Below are 15,765 nucleotides of genomic sequence, written 5' to 3'. Positions count from 1 at the left end.
TTTTTTAGTTGGCGAATCTCACAATCTCAGTTCCATCGGGCTTGGCCACCTTTGCGCGCAACAGCTGAAAAAAATGGCAACGTTCTTCTGAACCGAAATAAGGCTTGATCTCGGGAGCTTCTCTCAGCTCTGAAGTGGTCGGTAGTTGTGGAAGCGGCAGTCAATTTTAGCCTTCCGAAGAGGTTGGGTTGGAGATACTGAAGGCCTGCCATCTTCCCAACGGCTGGGCCGACTTCAATGTACAGAGGAGGCCAAAGTAAGCAATTGACAGCGGCACAAGATGCCATCTCTGGGGAGTAATTGGTCTCTTGGAAGAGCCGCACCTTGGTTCATCTATGTTGGTCGCGCGGAAGCTTGCTGACGCAATGCAACTCGCCTTTGTCTTTCGTACACATTGCACGAATGGCCAGGTGTGCGTGTTACGAATTTTAGCTTGGAGTCACCTGTACGAACATGGTTTATTCATTCCTGCGACCAACATGTCACGCCGCTCGTGTAGAAGGCGGCGAGGGACGGATCCGGGCCGCCAACGACGAGATGAATGCCGTTTTCTTTCAGTAATCTTGGTTAAAGATATGGCACTTCAAAAGCCTGTCGTCCGCATTTTGGCCTCCCTTGGCTACGCCGCAGACTTTTTCTTTTGGAAGGGGGGGGGGGCAGTTCCCTTCAAACCAGATCTTTGCTCATAATTGCAATCCAGATGTAAAGACCAATACAACCCGGTCCCGGATTTGTCTGGCCGCTGCAATTTATACCGTCGCGGGTCACAATGCTTGCAAGCTCGAATTCAACGCCGAAAGTCAGGGGTGATATTCCCAACAAGTAAGGAAGCATGGCAGTAAGCCTCGGAACTGTGGTGAGCGCTTCAACCCTCATTCACAATGCCATGGTTTCTACGGTCTTCGGGCCCCCTTCGTCAACAATCTCCGCAAGTGCTCATGACAATACTATCAGCAACGCCTCATCCACTACACAGAGGCCTCCCGTAGTATATACAGAACGGTAGATCTGTTTTGTATGCCTGAATAGACAGTTTACGGCAATACTGCGACGCTCTAAAAGCGTGTCCAGCTTGTTCCTAAGCTCACTCGTACATCGCAGCATGGTCGCAGCAAAAGAATAGATGTCCTGTGGCGGAAATGGGGTATCAGGTACTCTGTTACCCACAGCCCGATCTCGATTCGTTGGCCTTTACGTTTTCTGACCTAGAAGTGAGTTTCTGCTTGCCGTCCCTCTCTAGTCCCGGTGTTTCTGGTCTTGAGGATGTCCAGTGTCCTCACTTGAGGTCAAGTCGAGGCAGCTTTAACAGGAGCAGGCACAGGTAGGAACCATTTACAAGCGAACGCCGGGGAGGCACGCAGTTCCGTCTATTGGCAAGTACATTCCAACCTGGCTGCTGTCGGCAAACGGTGTACATGTCTCGGCTTCACTTCAGCGTTGCCTGAACTCGTGGGCAAGCCGAGACCATGGGCGATCGGGCCGAAAGCGATGGCTTTACGGTGTTGCCATCAGATATATGTTCTTATGCAGTGTCAACGCGTCTTCTCGAAAAGACAAAATTCAGACTTGATCGTCAGCAGGCAAAGCAATTTCCCCAGACTGAGGTCCGCGGGAGAGGCACACCTCACCTTTGAAAACTCAGTCAGCTTTCAAATTCCCGGCATTGCGGACCATGAGCCAATTGCATAGCTCGGGACTATCTTACTACAGTGTGCGAAAGCTCAGTACAGAAATCGTAATCTGTTCCGTCCTCTTGTTGTCTCGCAATCTCCTGTTCCGCTCACTCTGCAGCTGCAGCGGCACGGAACTTGTGTCGCCACACCGCTTCAATTTTTAACCACGCCATATCTTTCAACAAAATTCAATAATTTCGCGTCGACGGAAATTAAAAACAGATTTCTGCCTCATGGATGCATATCGAAGAACAAAGAACCGACAAAAGCGGTCAGGTCTCAACCGTACCCTGCACCAGTCAACGCCGCTGCAGATGTCGGGCATGACGATGTGCGGGGGCATCCCAGCTGCGGCCGCAGCGCGGTTGAATAACCAGGACCCCCCTTTCCGCCGCCCGACCGCGAATCCCAAAAACGTCAAAGTAGCGAGCAATGAGTCCAATGCTTCTCTTTCGGCTGGTGCCCAATGCGTTATCGTCGTGACGGCGAAACTGGCACCGTTGACAGCCAACTTCAGTTGCTTTCCATCCAATTGGCGGAACACTGCCTTGGGATGATCGATGACAGCGCTCTTGCATGAAAGAACCATGACCTGCAGGTCGCAAGAGCGGTAAAAGACACTTGGCGAGCAGCTCAAAACGCACATGCCATCGTCAGCGTACGGGCGCGAAGAAGGAGCCCATGTATATATGCAATGCAGGGTGAGCTGGCGCAGATATGTATGTGACGCCTGAATATAGATAGCGAGACTGGCTGACGATGGCGTTGGGCATTCGCGCTGTCCCTGGCGTTTCGGCTTACCTGCAGCTGCGCCACATCACGGCCTAACCTGGGGACAGCGATTGAAGGAGGAATGAGTTCGTTCACAGCTCACCTGGCCCCCGCCGTTCTGCGTGTCGGATAGAAGAGCGCATGTAGATGGCCTTGCATTCCTGAGCAGTCCCGCAGTGTCTCCAACAGAGAGCGTGCATGCAATTACGAACTGTGCCAGTCTGTGTGCTACAAGCCGCAGTGGGCTAACGGCAACACAGAGGTCACGCGAAGAGAAAAGAAGGCAAGACTGTGCAGTAAAAAAGAAACAAGTACAAGATCTTTTGTTTATCAGACAAGCATGTTTTGGAGAATAGACAACGCGTCAAGCCGGTACGAATACAGGTGTGCGATGGCGCACAGCGCCCACACGTGGGAAAAAGAGGATCGTTTCGTGATGGAGGGATAAACGGCTATCTGCGTGTGGCACTTGAGATGGACACAATCAAAAAAGAAAAGTGCAGCCTGCAAGTCAAAGAATGAGGGATAAAAAGCAAAGACAGACGGTCAGCGAAGTGCGAATCGGACGGTCTTGTTTCCTCTTTGTGGGTTTTGGTGGGCTGTCGACAGCCTCTCCAACCGAACTGAGACAATGGTCGGCATCCGCAAGTTGAGAAGGGGTGGTAGGCACGGGATATTCAGATGCGTCGCGGCGCAGAGAGATCTGTGAATGCATGTACAACACATTTACAGACGACGCGGCAGCGAGAGGGACACGAGACTGATCAAGTGGCTCTGGCGCTGCATCAAGCAGTAATGACTGGTTCACTTGAACGGGTAGGTACATTGAACAGAGGGGCGGGCGCAAGGTGGATTGGCGTGTGATTGAAGGCCCGGAAAATTATGTAGGACATGGCGAGAAAGGTCTCAGCCATTTGACTTTTTGCTTCTTGTTTGGCCCGTCGTCCATGGGCGTTGGTGTGCGGGCGCTGGGCGCTGACCGTTCAACAGGTGGCTGGCAGCTGGATAGGCCTGGCCAAGGCGCGATGCGATTGGCAAGTGGGCGGAGATGCTCGGTTCATCAGTAATGAGTCCATTGGATGCAACATAACTAGTTAGGACCAGCTCGGAGACACGAAAAGAGGCGCACTAGTTGACGTAGCAGCTGCTAGTCGGCGAATATGGCCATGTCCAAGTGGGCGAGGCTAAAATCGGGCATGCTCAAGTGTTGACATACCAAAGCAAGGCACCGCCGAAACTGCATGATAAGCATGCCGAGGCGATTGCGATTTTGTGCAGCACGAGTGAAGCCGGGACGAAGAGAGATCTGGCATCACCAACGAGAATGATATGCGCATGCCAACTTCGGTCTCGTGATGATGACCCCGGCGCCAAGTGCCACAGCGTCTACTCAAGCTGGGCCTTTGCGTGGTCGGAGAGCCAGGATGAGGACCAAGTCAAGTGGCTGGCCGTTGGTGGCTTTGCTGGCCAGGCTGGTACAACGCCAGGGTCTTGTGCGCACCGCCATGAACTAAAAGAGCCAGGGTTGATCTTGGTTGAGGCGACACTGCCAACGCACAGGAAATAGCCCATCACAAGATGCTATTTTAGCAGCCGCCCGTGATGTGGATGTGCAAGGAATGCAACGCAGGCCGGTTGGCTGGCAAGCTGGCTGCCAGGCAGATATCGAAAAGGATAATTAGTCCGTCTAATGATTGCTCGGCATCTGGCTAGCTGTTCCTGGCGTGCGGCGGCGGATATGGCCTCCTGTAGCATCGGAGGACTAGCTGCTGCAGGTAAAACGAACGCTGATGCTGTGGCCGGGCGGCAAAGCCGTATTGGTACTGGCCACTGGTCAAGATCGCCCCCTGCCTGTCGTATTACTGGTATCTCTCATCTCTGTACTGGTACCACATGTCCGTACTCCGTCAATCCGTAGGGATTACAGGTTTCTTGCTCAACTGCAATTGTGCCGATATTAGCAGGGTACGTTGCAGGGTTGCGGTGGCCATCGAATCGGCCCAGCTCATGGTCGGATTGCTCCATATTCCGGTCAAGGCAACAGTATGAGAAGCACCGACCGCGCGCTATCTGGTCGGAGAAAGTAGCCCTGGCACTAATCAGGGAAAGTAGTAGAATAGATCACCAGGGTCCACTGGCCAGAACGACTAGAGCTCAGATTTTATGTGCTGGAATTTGCGATGGCAGCGCAGCGGGACCATTCAACAGTATTACCAGCCAAGAGTGTGGTACAACCAAGCCCTCCACAGAGCCCCGCCAGTGGCCACAAGACGGGTGAAGAGGTAGCATTGCACCGCCGCATCTCAGCTAGGACAATGGAGGGACGGGCATTGCAGGTCCGCCGCTGCAGGTTCTGAATCTGCTGTATGCGGGTTGTGCTCCGTAGCTTGACAGAGGGCAAGTTGGCAATTGAGTAGCTTTGTTGGAGGCTGCGAGGCGGGACGAGGCCGTTGATGGCGGATGCGGGAGACATTGGCTGCAGGGCAGGAAAAGCAACTCTTGGCCCCGCGGATCGTCCAGCAACAATGTGCTCATTGCTTCTGTCTGAGCGTTTTAGTTAGGACCAGCCCCTCTCTAAATGTCTCTGGCGTCTGGTGGCCTCGTTTGCATTTGCATTTCCATTTACCGTGCCCCCGTGCAAATGGGTGCTGGCATGACAGGTGGTGTGACAGACGGGACCAGGGGAGCAGGGTTGATGCCAGCCAATGAACCAGTTTGCCAGTTTGCAGCTTGTTGCAACTTGTTGGGAGCGGAATAAGGAGTCTCGAGGCCAGAGACGTAACTGCAGCCGCGCATGGCTGGCGTATCGGGTACGGAGCTCCGGCGTGGATTGCAAATGGATATCAATGGATATGAATAGCAGCTGGTACTCGTGAGTCGTGGCAACGAGGCTTTGCGAGGCAGTGGAGGTTGAGGGTGAGGGGATGGATGCAACCTACTGGAAGGTGGGGGAGGAGGAGCTGGTGGTGGTGAAAATGATCTGTAGCATCTCGTTACGGCAGCTTGGTCGGAATCTGGTGGGAGTTGAAGTGGTAGATATTCAGGATCCGAGGGGTAGCTGTACTTGTGATGGAGGCAGGGAGACGAGAGCGACGATGTAGATAGTACAGTCAGTCGGCATCTTGGTCGTGGTTAGTGGTGGTGGTGCGTGTCCACCGCAGTCCAGTGCCAACGGAAGTGCTAGCGACGCCCCCACTCGGCAGGCAGCGGGCGACGGCTTTTTACCAGTACTGGAAGTTTACTGGTAGAAAAGCGGCAGAGGCAGACTAGCACCAGAGGCCGACAAGTAGCCCGTCGCCATAAATAGGCGTAGAGGTACCTACCTGCTGGCCCCCGGCTGCTGTCTGCCCCAGTGGCTCATGCTCCTCTCCTGCTCCTAGATCGCCGCCAACCTCAGCGGCCCACCCGGCTGCAGCTGCACCTGGCGCACCTGAGCGGCCCCTATTGGCTCCGGTCAGCCCACGCCGGGGCTGGTTGAAGCTCACCGCTTCTTTGTCGGCCATCACATCCTGGCTCTGACCCCGTCCAGGTGCCTCTTTTTTCATGCTCTGCCTCTTGTCTTGTCGTCCTAGAGGTTTCCGAGTGGCAGCAAATCCACGCACCACGTACCAGTAAATATAGATGGTCTCTCGCCTAAAATGCACGCCCGCTCCATGCCAGCATTTGCCTGTCATTGCCACTGTAGCACGCCGATGTAAGCCCCGTAGGACCACCAGACCACCAGACCACTCACACTGGCCACCTAAATAATGCACGCTGTGCCTGTACTCCGTGCTGTGTTCCGGCCTGCTCCAAGCGGTTTTACCACGCCAAAAAGTCCACCGCCGCCACCACCATCCTCGTCGCCAAAACCCACTCGCGCCGCACTTCTCCTCCCCGGCCCTGGTCCCTTCTCCCATCCCGGCCCTGCAACTAGAAATCTCTATCTTACACCATACCCAACAAGTCTATCGTGGGTGAAAGAGCGGTGTCATCCGACGCTGTTCTCTCAAACTTTCAACACCGCCTAGGATTTTTCCTCGCTTCTCCTATATGCTCCTTCGGGTTCCTGTTTTTTTCTTCCGTTCACAATGACCCTCGACTTCAATTCGAATGGTGGGGGAGATGCCTTACTCGGCTTGAACTTTGACCAGCATTCGCAACACCCTCAGCGAAATCACCACAATCACGCTCACGCCCAAGCTCACGCCCAAGCACAAGCACAAGCACAAGCACACGCCCAAGCCCAGGCTCACGCTCACGTATACGGATACACAGCCTCGACTTCCCAACCCGCTTCAACCGCTGCTACCGCCGCTGCCTTCATCTCGCACCCGCGCATCTGGCCTATCCCAATCGAAATGGCTTCCTCCAGCAGCCCTCCTTGCGCCGCCTCCAGCTCGCCCGAGGAGCATCACATTCACTCGCCGCTCTCTCACGCCTCGAGCCCCAATAGCCAGCAGTCGCCGATGCAGAGCCCGCCGTTCCAGCATGCCATCAATCCCCTGACCGACTGGGCTCTCCAGCAACAGCAGCAGCAGGTTGCTGCTGCAGCCCCTCACGATCACCACGATCTCGGCCAGATCGATCTCGCCCAGTTCATGCAGGACCCGTCGCTCATGAACTTCGCCGGCCTTCCCCCGGCCTTTGCTACGAATCCCATGGACTACTTGCCCGCCACGACCCAGGCCACCATTCAGCAGCAAAGCCTCCTCGAATCTACCTTCCCGGCCATGCCTCCTATGGATGCCGCGACACATGCCATGCACTGGGGTACCACGAGCACGGGAATGGAGAACTGGCACGAGCTCCAAAATACTCTGCAGATGGATAGCCTCGCAAGGATGGACAGCGTCGGCAGTAACTCACCTACCGGCACATATCTTGAAGTCCTATCTCTACCTTCGTCGTCAGGCGATGGATGGGCCATGGTTGACTGGGGACACGGATACCAACACGTCGAACCGTTCCCCAGTGCTGCCGCCATCTTCAATCCATCACAAACCCTGCATCTTCGGACAAATTCAGACTCTTCGGAAGGTGCCAATTCGTTAGACTTCAACAACAGCTTCGAAGAGATTACCGGCCCCTTTCCCTACTCCCCCTTTTCCCCAGAGTCTGATGGCCACGGCGATGCCCACAACCATCGCAACTGCTTCTCTGGTGAGAGCCACCACAACCACTCTCACGCAAGTGTCTCTCCCAAGGCCGTCGCCGCTGCCGTTCCCATCAAGATCGAGGGTGCCGTTGTCGTCAAGACCGAGGCGTCAACTCGTCACAGTCCCGGCAGCGGCGCCGGTGTCACCACACCACCATCCGCGTCTGCTTCTTCCTCCCGCAGAAACTCTGGGCCTCGCAAGAGCCCCATCGCCAAGCCTCCCAAGCCTGTTGTCCGTAGAATATCTACCGGCAAGAAGGATGGGACTGGCGAAAAGAAGGTTGGTCGCAGAAAGGGCCCCCTTCGACCCGACCAGCGTAAGCAGGCCAGCGAAATCAGAAAGCTTCGCGCTTGTCTGCGATGCAAGTTCCTCAAGAAGACTTGCGACAAGGGTGAGCCCTGTGGTGGATGCCAGCCCTCACATGCTCGCCTGTGGCAAGTACCTTGCACCCGCATTGATATCAAGGACATTGGCTACTTCATGAAGGACTGGAAGGCCGACCATGAGAGCCATATGACCAGCGGTCTATCTATTTACAGCGTCAAGGGATTCGCCGCCAAAGAGAGCCTCATGTGGATTACCCATGGCTACGGTTTTGCCCTCCCCATCATGGTGCGCGAGGTCTTCGTCACCGAGGACAGCAGTCTTGCCATCGAGTGGCGCGAGGCCCCCAGCGTCAGTGAAGGCTCCCACGACTTTGAGATTCGTGGTGAGAGGCTTGATGTCGGCGCCGAGGGCGTCAACAGCGCTGCCCTGTCGGAGTACCTCGATAAGCACATTGAGGGTCCTTTCGAGGACTTTATTGATGATCACTTTGACGGGACCCCTTTCATTACGGAGATTCTCAAAACCGCACACCGCTACTACGTCAAGGAGAAGATGCCCGTCATTGGCAAGGCTCTCAAGCTGGTTCTCGCCTACAACCTCACCCAACACATCACCATGGTCGAGAACCAAGGCTCCGAGGTGCAGGTCGACAGCCAGATTGAGGATGCCGAGTCCAAGTACTACGGCCGCACTGTCGCCCCTGTTATGGTCAACTTCCAAATCAAGTACGCCTTGGCTGACATGTGGCGCGAGCTGCAAAAGGACATTCTTGAGGAGCTCTCTTCCCTCTACTCTGGCGTCTACAGCGGTGAGAAGATGAAGAACTGGCCCACCATTTTCATGCTTGCTTCTATCCTGCTTGCCGTGTGGGAGGAGATGCAATTTGACTGCCACTACCGCGTACCTGACCCGGCGGCGGTGAACAAGTTTTGCAGCGACATGGAGACAACCCCTGTCGGGGTGATTGTGGGTCTCTTCCACGCCATTTCTCAAAAGCTCCCCTCTTTCACCGAGTGGGACACTGCCCAGCATGGTCAGCTTCTGCACAACAATGTATCTGTCTGCGAGGCCATGACTGAGGTCCGCCAGCACGTCGTCAAGCACGGTACGTTCTTCCAGCGCTCAATTGGGTATCGTCTGAATCTTGCTAACCAACTTGCAGAGGCGTACCTGCGGACACGCAAGGAAGAGGCCAGCTTTGACCCGACTGACTTTGACTCGCTGTCAAACAAGTTCCTGTCCAAGCTTGTCATTAAGGCCAACTAAGTGGTAGCGTAACGGACGCTATCATCAATGGCTACGAATTTCTTTTGTTTTTGTCTTTACACAACTCTCCAGCGACGGCGTTGCTTTTTTCTTCAACCAAGCGATATATGACACTTTCTTGAACCGCGGCTACTTGAGAACCGACAGTATGGCTATTTGCTCCACTCTTACTCTACTTCTCTTCTCTGAGACGCTCACGACGACTATACTTGCAAGACGTTTTTACCCGACGTTATGAACGGATACGTTGACGTAACGGCCTCGACACGATTTTTATTCTTTCTACGAATGTATGACTTGAAGAAGACGACAACATTTTATTTACTTTTTGCATTAAAGCTTATCTTTTTTGGAGACACACGAATCTATGCACTCAGCTGCGGCTGCTAGGATGGGACCATTTATTTGCATGTGAAGGCATTTACAGGACGGGAGACGGGAACGAAGATACATCATGTTGAGATGATAAACGCACATGGGATTGGGCGTCCTGAAGACAGTACGTACTGCTTCTACAGAACAGAGAGCATCCGTGCATTGGAAACGATATATTCTAGAGCCTATTGATTTCGAATAAATAGCTCATTTTGTATAGTTTAAACGAACGAGCTTTTGCTTGCCCGCGATATTGAACTGCTGCTACCGTGAATGTATAGATCTTTCTTTCAAGAGACGGTATCGGCCGCCCAACAATGTCGCACGGCCGCAATGCTGCGACAAGTTCAATTTGGACTTAAAATCGGTGACCCATTCACGTGTCCACTTTATAGACGGCATCGCCCCCGCTGAGTTCCCTCTTTATCGCCCCATTCTACGATGGCGAACCGTCTGACGGTGCCGTTGCTACATGGTAAAGCGTATGTTTGCATATGGTTGAATCGATAACGTGCTGTTGTACAAATGTCGCCTCGCGGAAAATATACCACGAAGGGAGCGACACGCGTCGGGCCGCGACGAACCTTTGGCTATTGTGTTGCAAGCTCCGTCTCGGACGCCGAATCAGATGACGTTGCCACTTTTCTATAGGTGCGCGCTTTGGGCTGGAGGGAAATCGCGGCGCTATCGTCGGGCAACCCCGCACCTGCGGTCGCCGCGCGAGAGCGAAGGAGGACATGAACCAAATCTGGTGTGCCAGTGATTGAATCCCGCAAGAAATAGCAGCGAATGTTATGTTAGTTTTATTGTCGCGCGACGGGAAAGGGAGGTGAACGAATCAGAGTTTGGTGCCTTGCTAGACTGCAGGTCCAGGCACCACCAACCAGGCCAGCGGGCGGTTTTGGGGGGGCAAGCCGAGGTGGTGGGTGGCGCAGGCTTCTGAGTCAAGCCGCTGGGCTTACCAACAAGCCGGGGCGTGTTTGCGCTGATAAGAGCGTGGTTGCGCCCAACCAGCTGCTGCTTTTTACCGCCGGACGATGAGACAAAAAGTCTACAAAAGTTATTGTTCTTGGTCTTTTAGACAGGAAACAATTGCTTCGTTGCCTTTCAGACGCCGTTTTCGCCAGGTTTCATCCTTTGATTCACTTGGCCACGGCATTGGGACAAGGCGGCATTCCATTTCCCCTCTCAGTTGCGACGTGGCTCAGTGGCAACGTGCTGGCCGGACGGGACCCACCGGAAACGGCGTTTGTCACAGGTCGACGGTACTTTGTGTCTCACCTCTTTTGCTCGCGAGGCGCTTGAGCTACAAGTACCTGTGACTTCAGCCACAGCAGGCAATAGCGTACCCAGCCTCGCTGTTCTGGAGCCTTCCCTCGACCGCCTGCCCAGACGGGCAACGCGCTGTAAAGGCATAGCGCTGTCGCTGATGAATCATGCGCCGCTGGTCTCGTCATCCTAGGCTGCGCCGCCCCGCCACTCTCCAGGTGGTCTGCTCCCTCGCTCGTACTTAAAACCGTTTGCCTCCCCTCGTGCACCTGCGCTTTCTCTCTTTCCCATCAACCATATTTTTTCTATCTCGCACTCCTCGCTTTGCGACCTTCTAAGCATTTACACACAAAACCCACACGCACACAGACAGACAGACAGCGATTTGATTCCGCCATCATGCAAATCTTTGTCAAGACTCGTAAGTTCCGCGTCAGCCGTGCTTGCTCGCGACCGTGAACGTCCCACTAACGCCTCTTTTCTTCAGTCACCGGCAAGACCATCACTCTCGAGGTTGAGTCGTCCGATACCATCGACAATGTCAAATCCAAGATTCAGGACAAGGAGGGCATCCCCCCTGATCAGCAGCGTCTGATTTTTGCCGGCAAGCAGCTCGAGGATGGCCGTACCCTTTCGGATTACAACATTCAGAAGGAGTCCACCCTCCACCTCGTCCTCCGCCTTCGCGGTGGTATGCAAATTTTCGTCAAGACCCTGACTGGCAAGACTATCACCCTCGAGGTGGAGTCTTCCGATACTATCGACAACGTCAAGTCGAAGATTCAGGATAAGGAGGGCATCCCTCCTGACCAGCAGCGCCTCATTTTCGCTGGCAAGCAGCTCGAGGACGGTCGCACCCTGTCGGATTACAATATCCAGAAGGAGTCAACTCTTCACCTCGTCCTCCGCCTCCGTGGTGGTATGCAGATTTTCGTCAAGACACTTACCGGTAAAACTATTACGCTGGAAGTCGAGTCCTCAGACACGATTGACAACGTCAAGTCGAAGATCCAAGATAAGGAGGGTATCCCCCCTGACCAGCAGCGCCTCATCTTTGCTGGTAAGCAGCTGGAAGATGGTCGCACTTTGAGCGACTACAACATTCAAAAGGAATCCACTCTTCACTTGGTTCTGCGTCTCCGTGGTGGTATGCAGATCTTTGTCAAGACTCTTACTGGAAAAACCATTACGCTGGAAGTCGAGTCCTCGGACACGATTGACAACGTCAAGTCCAAGATTCAGGACAAGGAGGGCATTCCTCCTGACCAGCAGCGTTTGATCTTTGCTGGTAAGCAGCTGGAAGATGGTCGCACTCTCAGCGACTACAACATCCAGAAGGAGAGCACTCTGCACCTGGTCCTTCGTCTGCGTGGCGGCAACTAAGGAGTGGACGGGCTCGTCTATGTTTGCTTTTAATGATTACCCGGATTGAGGCGTTAGGACAGTGCAATAATCGGCAGCTATAGCCTGGGCCGTATTGTATTCTTTTAGCTATACCATTTGCGCAGACAGCGAAAAAAGCGCTGCGCTAATACAGAGTCATTTGAACTCCAACAAAAACATGCCACTTGTGAAATGTGAATGTTGTGATAGCGCTATGTATTCCGTAGTACAAGCCGCGATAGGACTCCATTGTTGACATGCTGTGCAAGCGGCTGCCTGTCATGGTGGGGGCGGGCATTGGGGGTAACCAGTTCTTTTCTGCCATGGCGGGGCAGAGCTCCAGCTCAACTTGACTAAAACATCGACTCTTCTCCCCCAACTCTGTATGAGATGCCGACTGCGCAGTATGGGATACATCGCCAATAGTAATGAGTCTACCATACCCACGACGTGAGCGACTCTTTATACGGCCTACTTTGCTCCCGAGGTGACGAAGCTACGAAACCTACACCAGCATAAAACCGCCACGCGGCCAAAGAAGTATAAAAGGCCACCCAGGGCGCGCGAACCTCGCTCTTCTTCTACAAGTAGAGCGGCGCACCAGGGCTGGCCATGCCTTCGTACTTTTACCACTTAAAATTTGAGCTGTACCCGACGAGCGACCCGACTGTAGCGCGCGCTGTTCCTGACGCGAACATTTGGCTACCTACAGCGCACACGAGCGTATTTGACAACTTGCCGGCGCATTCTTCTCCTCGAAGCGACGACACTAAGGTTTCGAAGACCAGAAAACAGACCGAAACGGCCTGGCGGGACTGGCGCTTTGGCTGCGTGAGCATCGAGACGTTGGATCCGATCGAGGCCATGGCTGTCGCAGAAGCCAAGACAAGCAGCAACGCAGGTGCCGCGGCCGCGCCCTCGCTGGGGCCAAACTTCTTCGGGCCGGGCACGGCGACCAAGGCAGCCTGCGTGCGGCTGAACACACATCATACCAATGTCGGCTGGGGCGTGGTGCACTTCTACCGCGACGAGCACGAGAGCACGGCGTCGCGGCTGACCGAGGCAGAGCAGCAGCTTGGCGCGACGGCGGTGGGGGTCGACGACGATGAGGACTGCTCGACGCTGTGCATACCCGCGGTGCCGGCGTACATGACGCCGGGCGACCTCTGGGGGTTTATCGGCGAGCGATGGCGCGAGGACATCAGCCACTGCCGCATGGTCATGACGTCCAAAATGAATCGCTATCTAGTGCTACTCAAGTTTCGCCACGGAAAAGTGGCGAGGGAGTGGAAGAAGATGTTTGATGGGACAGTGTTTAATACGATGGAGGTACGTATCGACCGGCAGGGTAGCTGCATGGCAGAGAAATTATCAGTTACTGACTCTATCTGCAGCCGCAGGTTTGCCATGTCGTGTTTATCAAGAGTATAACCTTCGAGACACCCGCGCAGAACACATCACACGAACCAATCGCATCGTCGTCTTCAGCAGCGGTGTCGAACACTCTCAAGCCATTTCCGCCCCCGACGCCAAACTTGGTGGAGCTACCGACGTGTCCCGTGTGCCTGGAGCTCATGGACGAGACGAGCGGGATCATGACGATTCCATGCTCGCACGTCTTCCACTGCACGTGTCTACAAAACTGGAAAGGCGGCGGCTGTCCCGTCTGCCGCTTCACCACGGCCATCGCCGGGCGCCACCACGATGGCGAGAACCCCCTCAGCCACCCGTTCGGGTCCGACGCGTCCAACCTGTGCAGCATATGCGACTGCGCCGACGACCTCTGGATCTGCCTCATCTGCGGGTACATGGGCTGCGGGCGGTACAAGGGCGGCCACGCCAAGGACCACTGGAAGGAGACGGCGCACAGCTTCGCGCTCGAGCTGGAGACGCAGTACGTCTGGGACTACGCGGGCGACGTCTGGGTGCACCGCCTGATCCGCGACAAGGGCGACGGTAAGGTCGTCGAGCTTCCTGGGCGCAGCAGCGACCGCCACGGACAGGCCGCCGTGGACGAGGACGTGGTGCCGCGCGCCAAGCTGGAAAACATGGGCTTTGAGTATACACACCTCATTACGAGCCAGCTCGAGTCGCAGCGCGCGTACTACGAGGAGATGCTGGGCAAGGCCGCGACCAAGGCCTCGCGGGCGTCGGCCGCGGCGGACACGACGGCGCGGCAAGCCTCGGAGACGGGGGCGCAGCTCGCGGCGCTCGGGGACGAGCTGCAGACGCTGCGTCTGCAGACGGTGCCGCAGCTAGAGCGGGACCTGGAGCGGGAGCGCAGCAAGGCGGCCAAGAGCGAGACGCTGGCGCGCAGCTTTGGCCAATCGCTGCAGGAGGAGAAGCGCGTCAACGAGGGCCTGCTGAAGCGCATCGAACACCTCAGCGCGGAGAGCGAGGAGACGAGGAAGCAGATGGCGGCGATGAAGGAGGACATGGCAGAGCTCAAGGAGATGAATCGCGACCTGAGCATGTTTATTTCCGGGCAGGAAAAGCTCAAGGAGATGGAAAAGGAAGGGCAGCTGGAGGATGGGGAGATTGAAGGCGGGAGCGCGAGTGTGCCGGCGAAGAAGAGCAGGAGAAGAGGGAAGCGGTAGATGGGGAGGAATAATTCCTTTTGGATAGATGAAGAGTTGATGGTGTCGTATTATAGCGGAATGGCCCAACGAGGTGACGAAAGAAAAAGGCAGTCCATCAAATAGAAAGGAGTGGCTGTGTAGCTACAAGTGCCTGATTAGTAGAATAGTTATTTTTTTACGTCTTCTTTCCCTATCTAATTAGTCTTATTGTTGCCTGTTCTTTGTCCTGTTCTTTTTTCATTTTCTCCTAATTTCTTTCTTTCCCTAGTAAAAGTGATGCGTTGGCCAGCTGGCGTCTTGTTTGGGAAACTCTTTCTGGCCCAGCCGTCAACAGCTTGATGAACACAGCCAGACATTTTCCTCACGCCGTTGATTTCCCGAAATGGTGACCGAGGAACCCTCCAATCTCTCACCGAGGTCTTCTTCGTTTCGCATCCCTCTCCTCCTGGGCTGTGTGGTCTGGTCGGCCCGGCACGGGGGTTCTCCGGGGCGAACCAGGGGGGGGGGAAACGGCCGAGACTAAGCGATCGGACTGTCCGAACCCACCGCGCGCAGCGGCTCGACGGGCGGGCCAGGCCGGATTGTCACAAGCAATTTTTCTTTCGACAGCTCCGAGCGTGCAGTGATTTTTGGGTCATCTCGGCCGGGAAAGAGTTTTTCTGTGGATGGAGGACGATTGTGGGCAGTAATCTCGTTTCATTATCGCTGTACATCTATAGCTGCGACAGGGATGCTGTAGCAACTGTTGTTGTGGTGTAATTTTATAGCGCTGGCCGTTAGCAGAGACAATTTTATAGTTGTATTGTTCCCTACCGTCCATGAACCGCAATAACCACTCGTGATGACATAAATCATCTGGCCCTTCTCAAGAATGAAGCAGCAGGCTTGTGGGTTGGTTCATTCGCCTCGGCGCCGCGGGCAAAAAAAGAAACAAATTCTCACGAGATAGCCTCGTCCCGGACGCATAGCCTGTTTTGAGCGTGC

The 15,765-nt window shown here is 54.8% G+C and overlaps 5 protein-coding genes across 5 annotated transcripts; 3 read left to right on the top strand and 2 right to left on the bottom strand.

The window, feature by feature from the left end:
- Positions 1-1,532: 1,532 nt before the first annotated feature.
- LMH87_010936 (uncharacterized protein) lies at positions 1,533-2,587 on the bottom strand (the record flags this gene model as incomplete). The annotated part of the gene is made up of 5 exons (XM_056199993.1): positions 1,533-1,628; positions 1,706-1,771; positions 1,963-2,403; positions 2,475-2,497; positions 2,548-2,587. 5 exons carry the CDS (start codon positions 2,585-2,587, stop codon positions 1,533-1,535), a joined length of 666 nt encoding a protein of 221 aa, XP_056051887.1.
- Positions 2,588-5,066: 2,479 nt separating this feature from the next.
- LMH87_010935 (uncharacterized protein) lies at positions 5,067-5,433 on the bottom strand (the record flags this gene model as incomplete). The annotated part of the gene is made up of 2 exons (XM_056199992.1): positions 5,067-5,307; positions 5,384-5,433. 2 exons carry the CDS (start codon positions 5,431-5,433, stop codon positions 5,067-5,069), a joined length of 291 nt encoding a protein of 96 aa, XP_056051886.1.
- A 1,351-nt stretch (positions 5,434-6,784) lies between these two features.
- LMH87_010934 (uncharacterized protein) lies at positions 6,785-9,175 on the top strand (the record flags this gene model as incomplete). Its single annotated transcript, XM_056199991.1, has 2 exons — positions 6,785-9,014; positions 9,072-9,175. 2 exons carry the CDS (start codon positions 6,785-6,787, stop codon positions 9,173-9,175), a joined length of 2,334 nt encoding a protein of 777 aa, XP_056051885.1.
- Positions 9,176-11,218: 2,043 nt separating this feature from the next.
- LMH87_010933 (uncharacterized protein) lies at positions 11,219-12,202 on the top strand (the record flags this gene model as incomplete). The annotated part of the gene is made up of 2 exons (XM_056199990.1): positions 11,219-11,240; positions 11,307-12,202. The coding sequence occupies 2 exons, from the start codon at positions 11,219-11,221 to the stop codon at positions 12,200-12,202; spliced, it is 918 nt and encodes a 305-aa protein (XP_056051884.1).
- A 612-nt stretch (positions 12,203-12,814) lies between these two features.
- LMH87_010932 (uncharacterized protein) lies at positions 12,815-14,799 on the top strand (the record flags this gene model as incomplete). Its single annotated transcript, XM_056199989.1, has 3 exons — positions 12,815-12,925; positions 12,986-13,531; positions 13,597-14,799. 3 exons carry the CDS (start codon positions 12,815-12,817, stop codon positions 14,797-14,799), a joined length of 1,860 nt encoding a protein of 619 aa, XP_056051883.1.
- Between the last annotated feature and the right edge of the window lie 966 nt (positions 14,800-15,765).

The sequence above is a fragment of the Akanthomyces muscarius genome, chromosome 4, assembly GCF_028009165.1.
Source record: "Akanthomyces muscarius strain Ve6 chromosome 4, whole genome shotgun sequence".
Taxonomy (NCBI): domain Eukaryota; kingdom Fungi; phylum Ascomycota; class Sordariomycetes; order Hypocreales; family Cordycipitaceae; genus Akanthomyces; species Akanthomyces muscarius.
The sequence above is the reverse complement of the archived record's forward strand: the minus strand, read 5'-3'. Positions and strand labels throughout refer to the sequence as shown.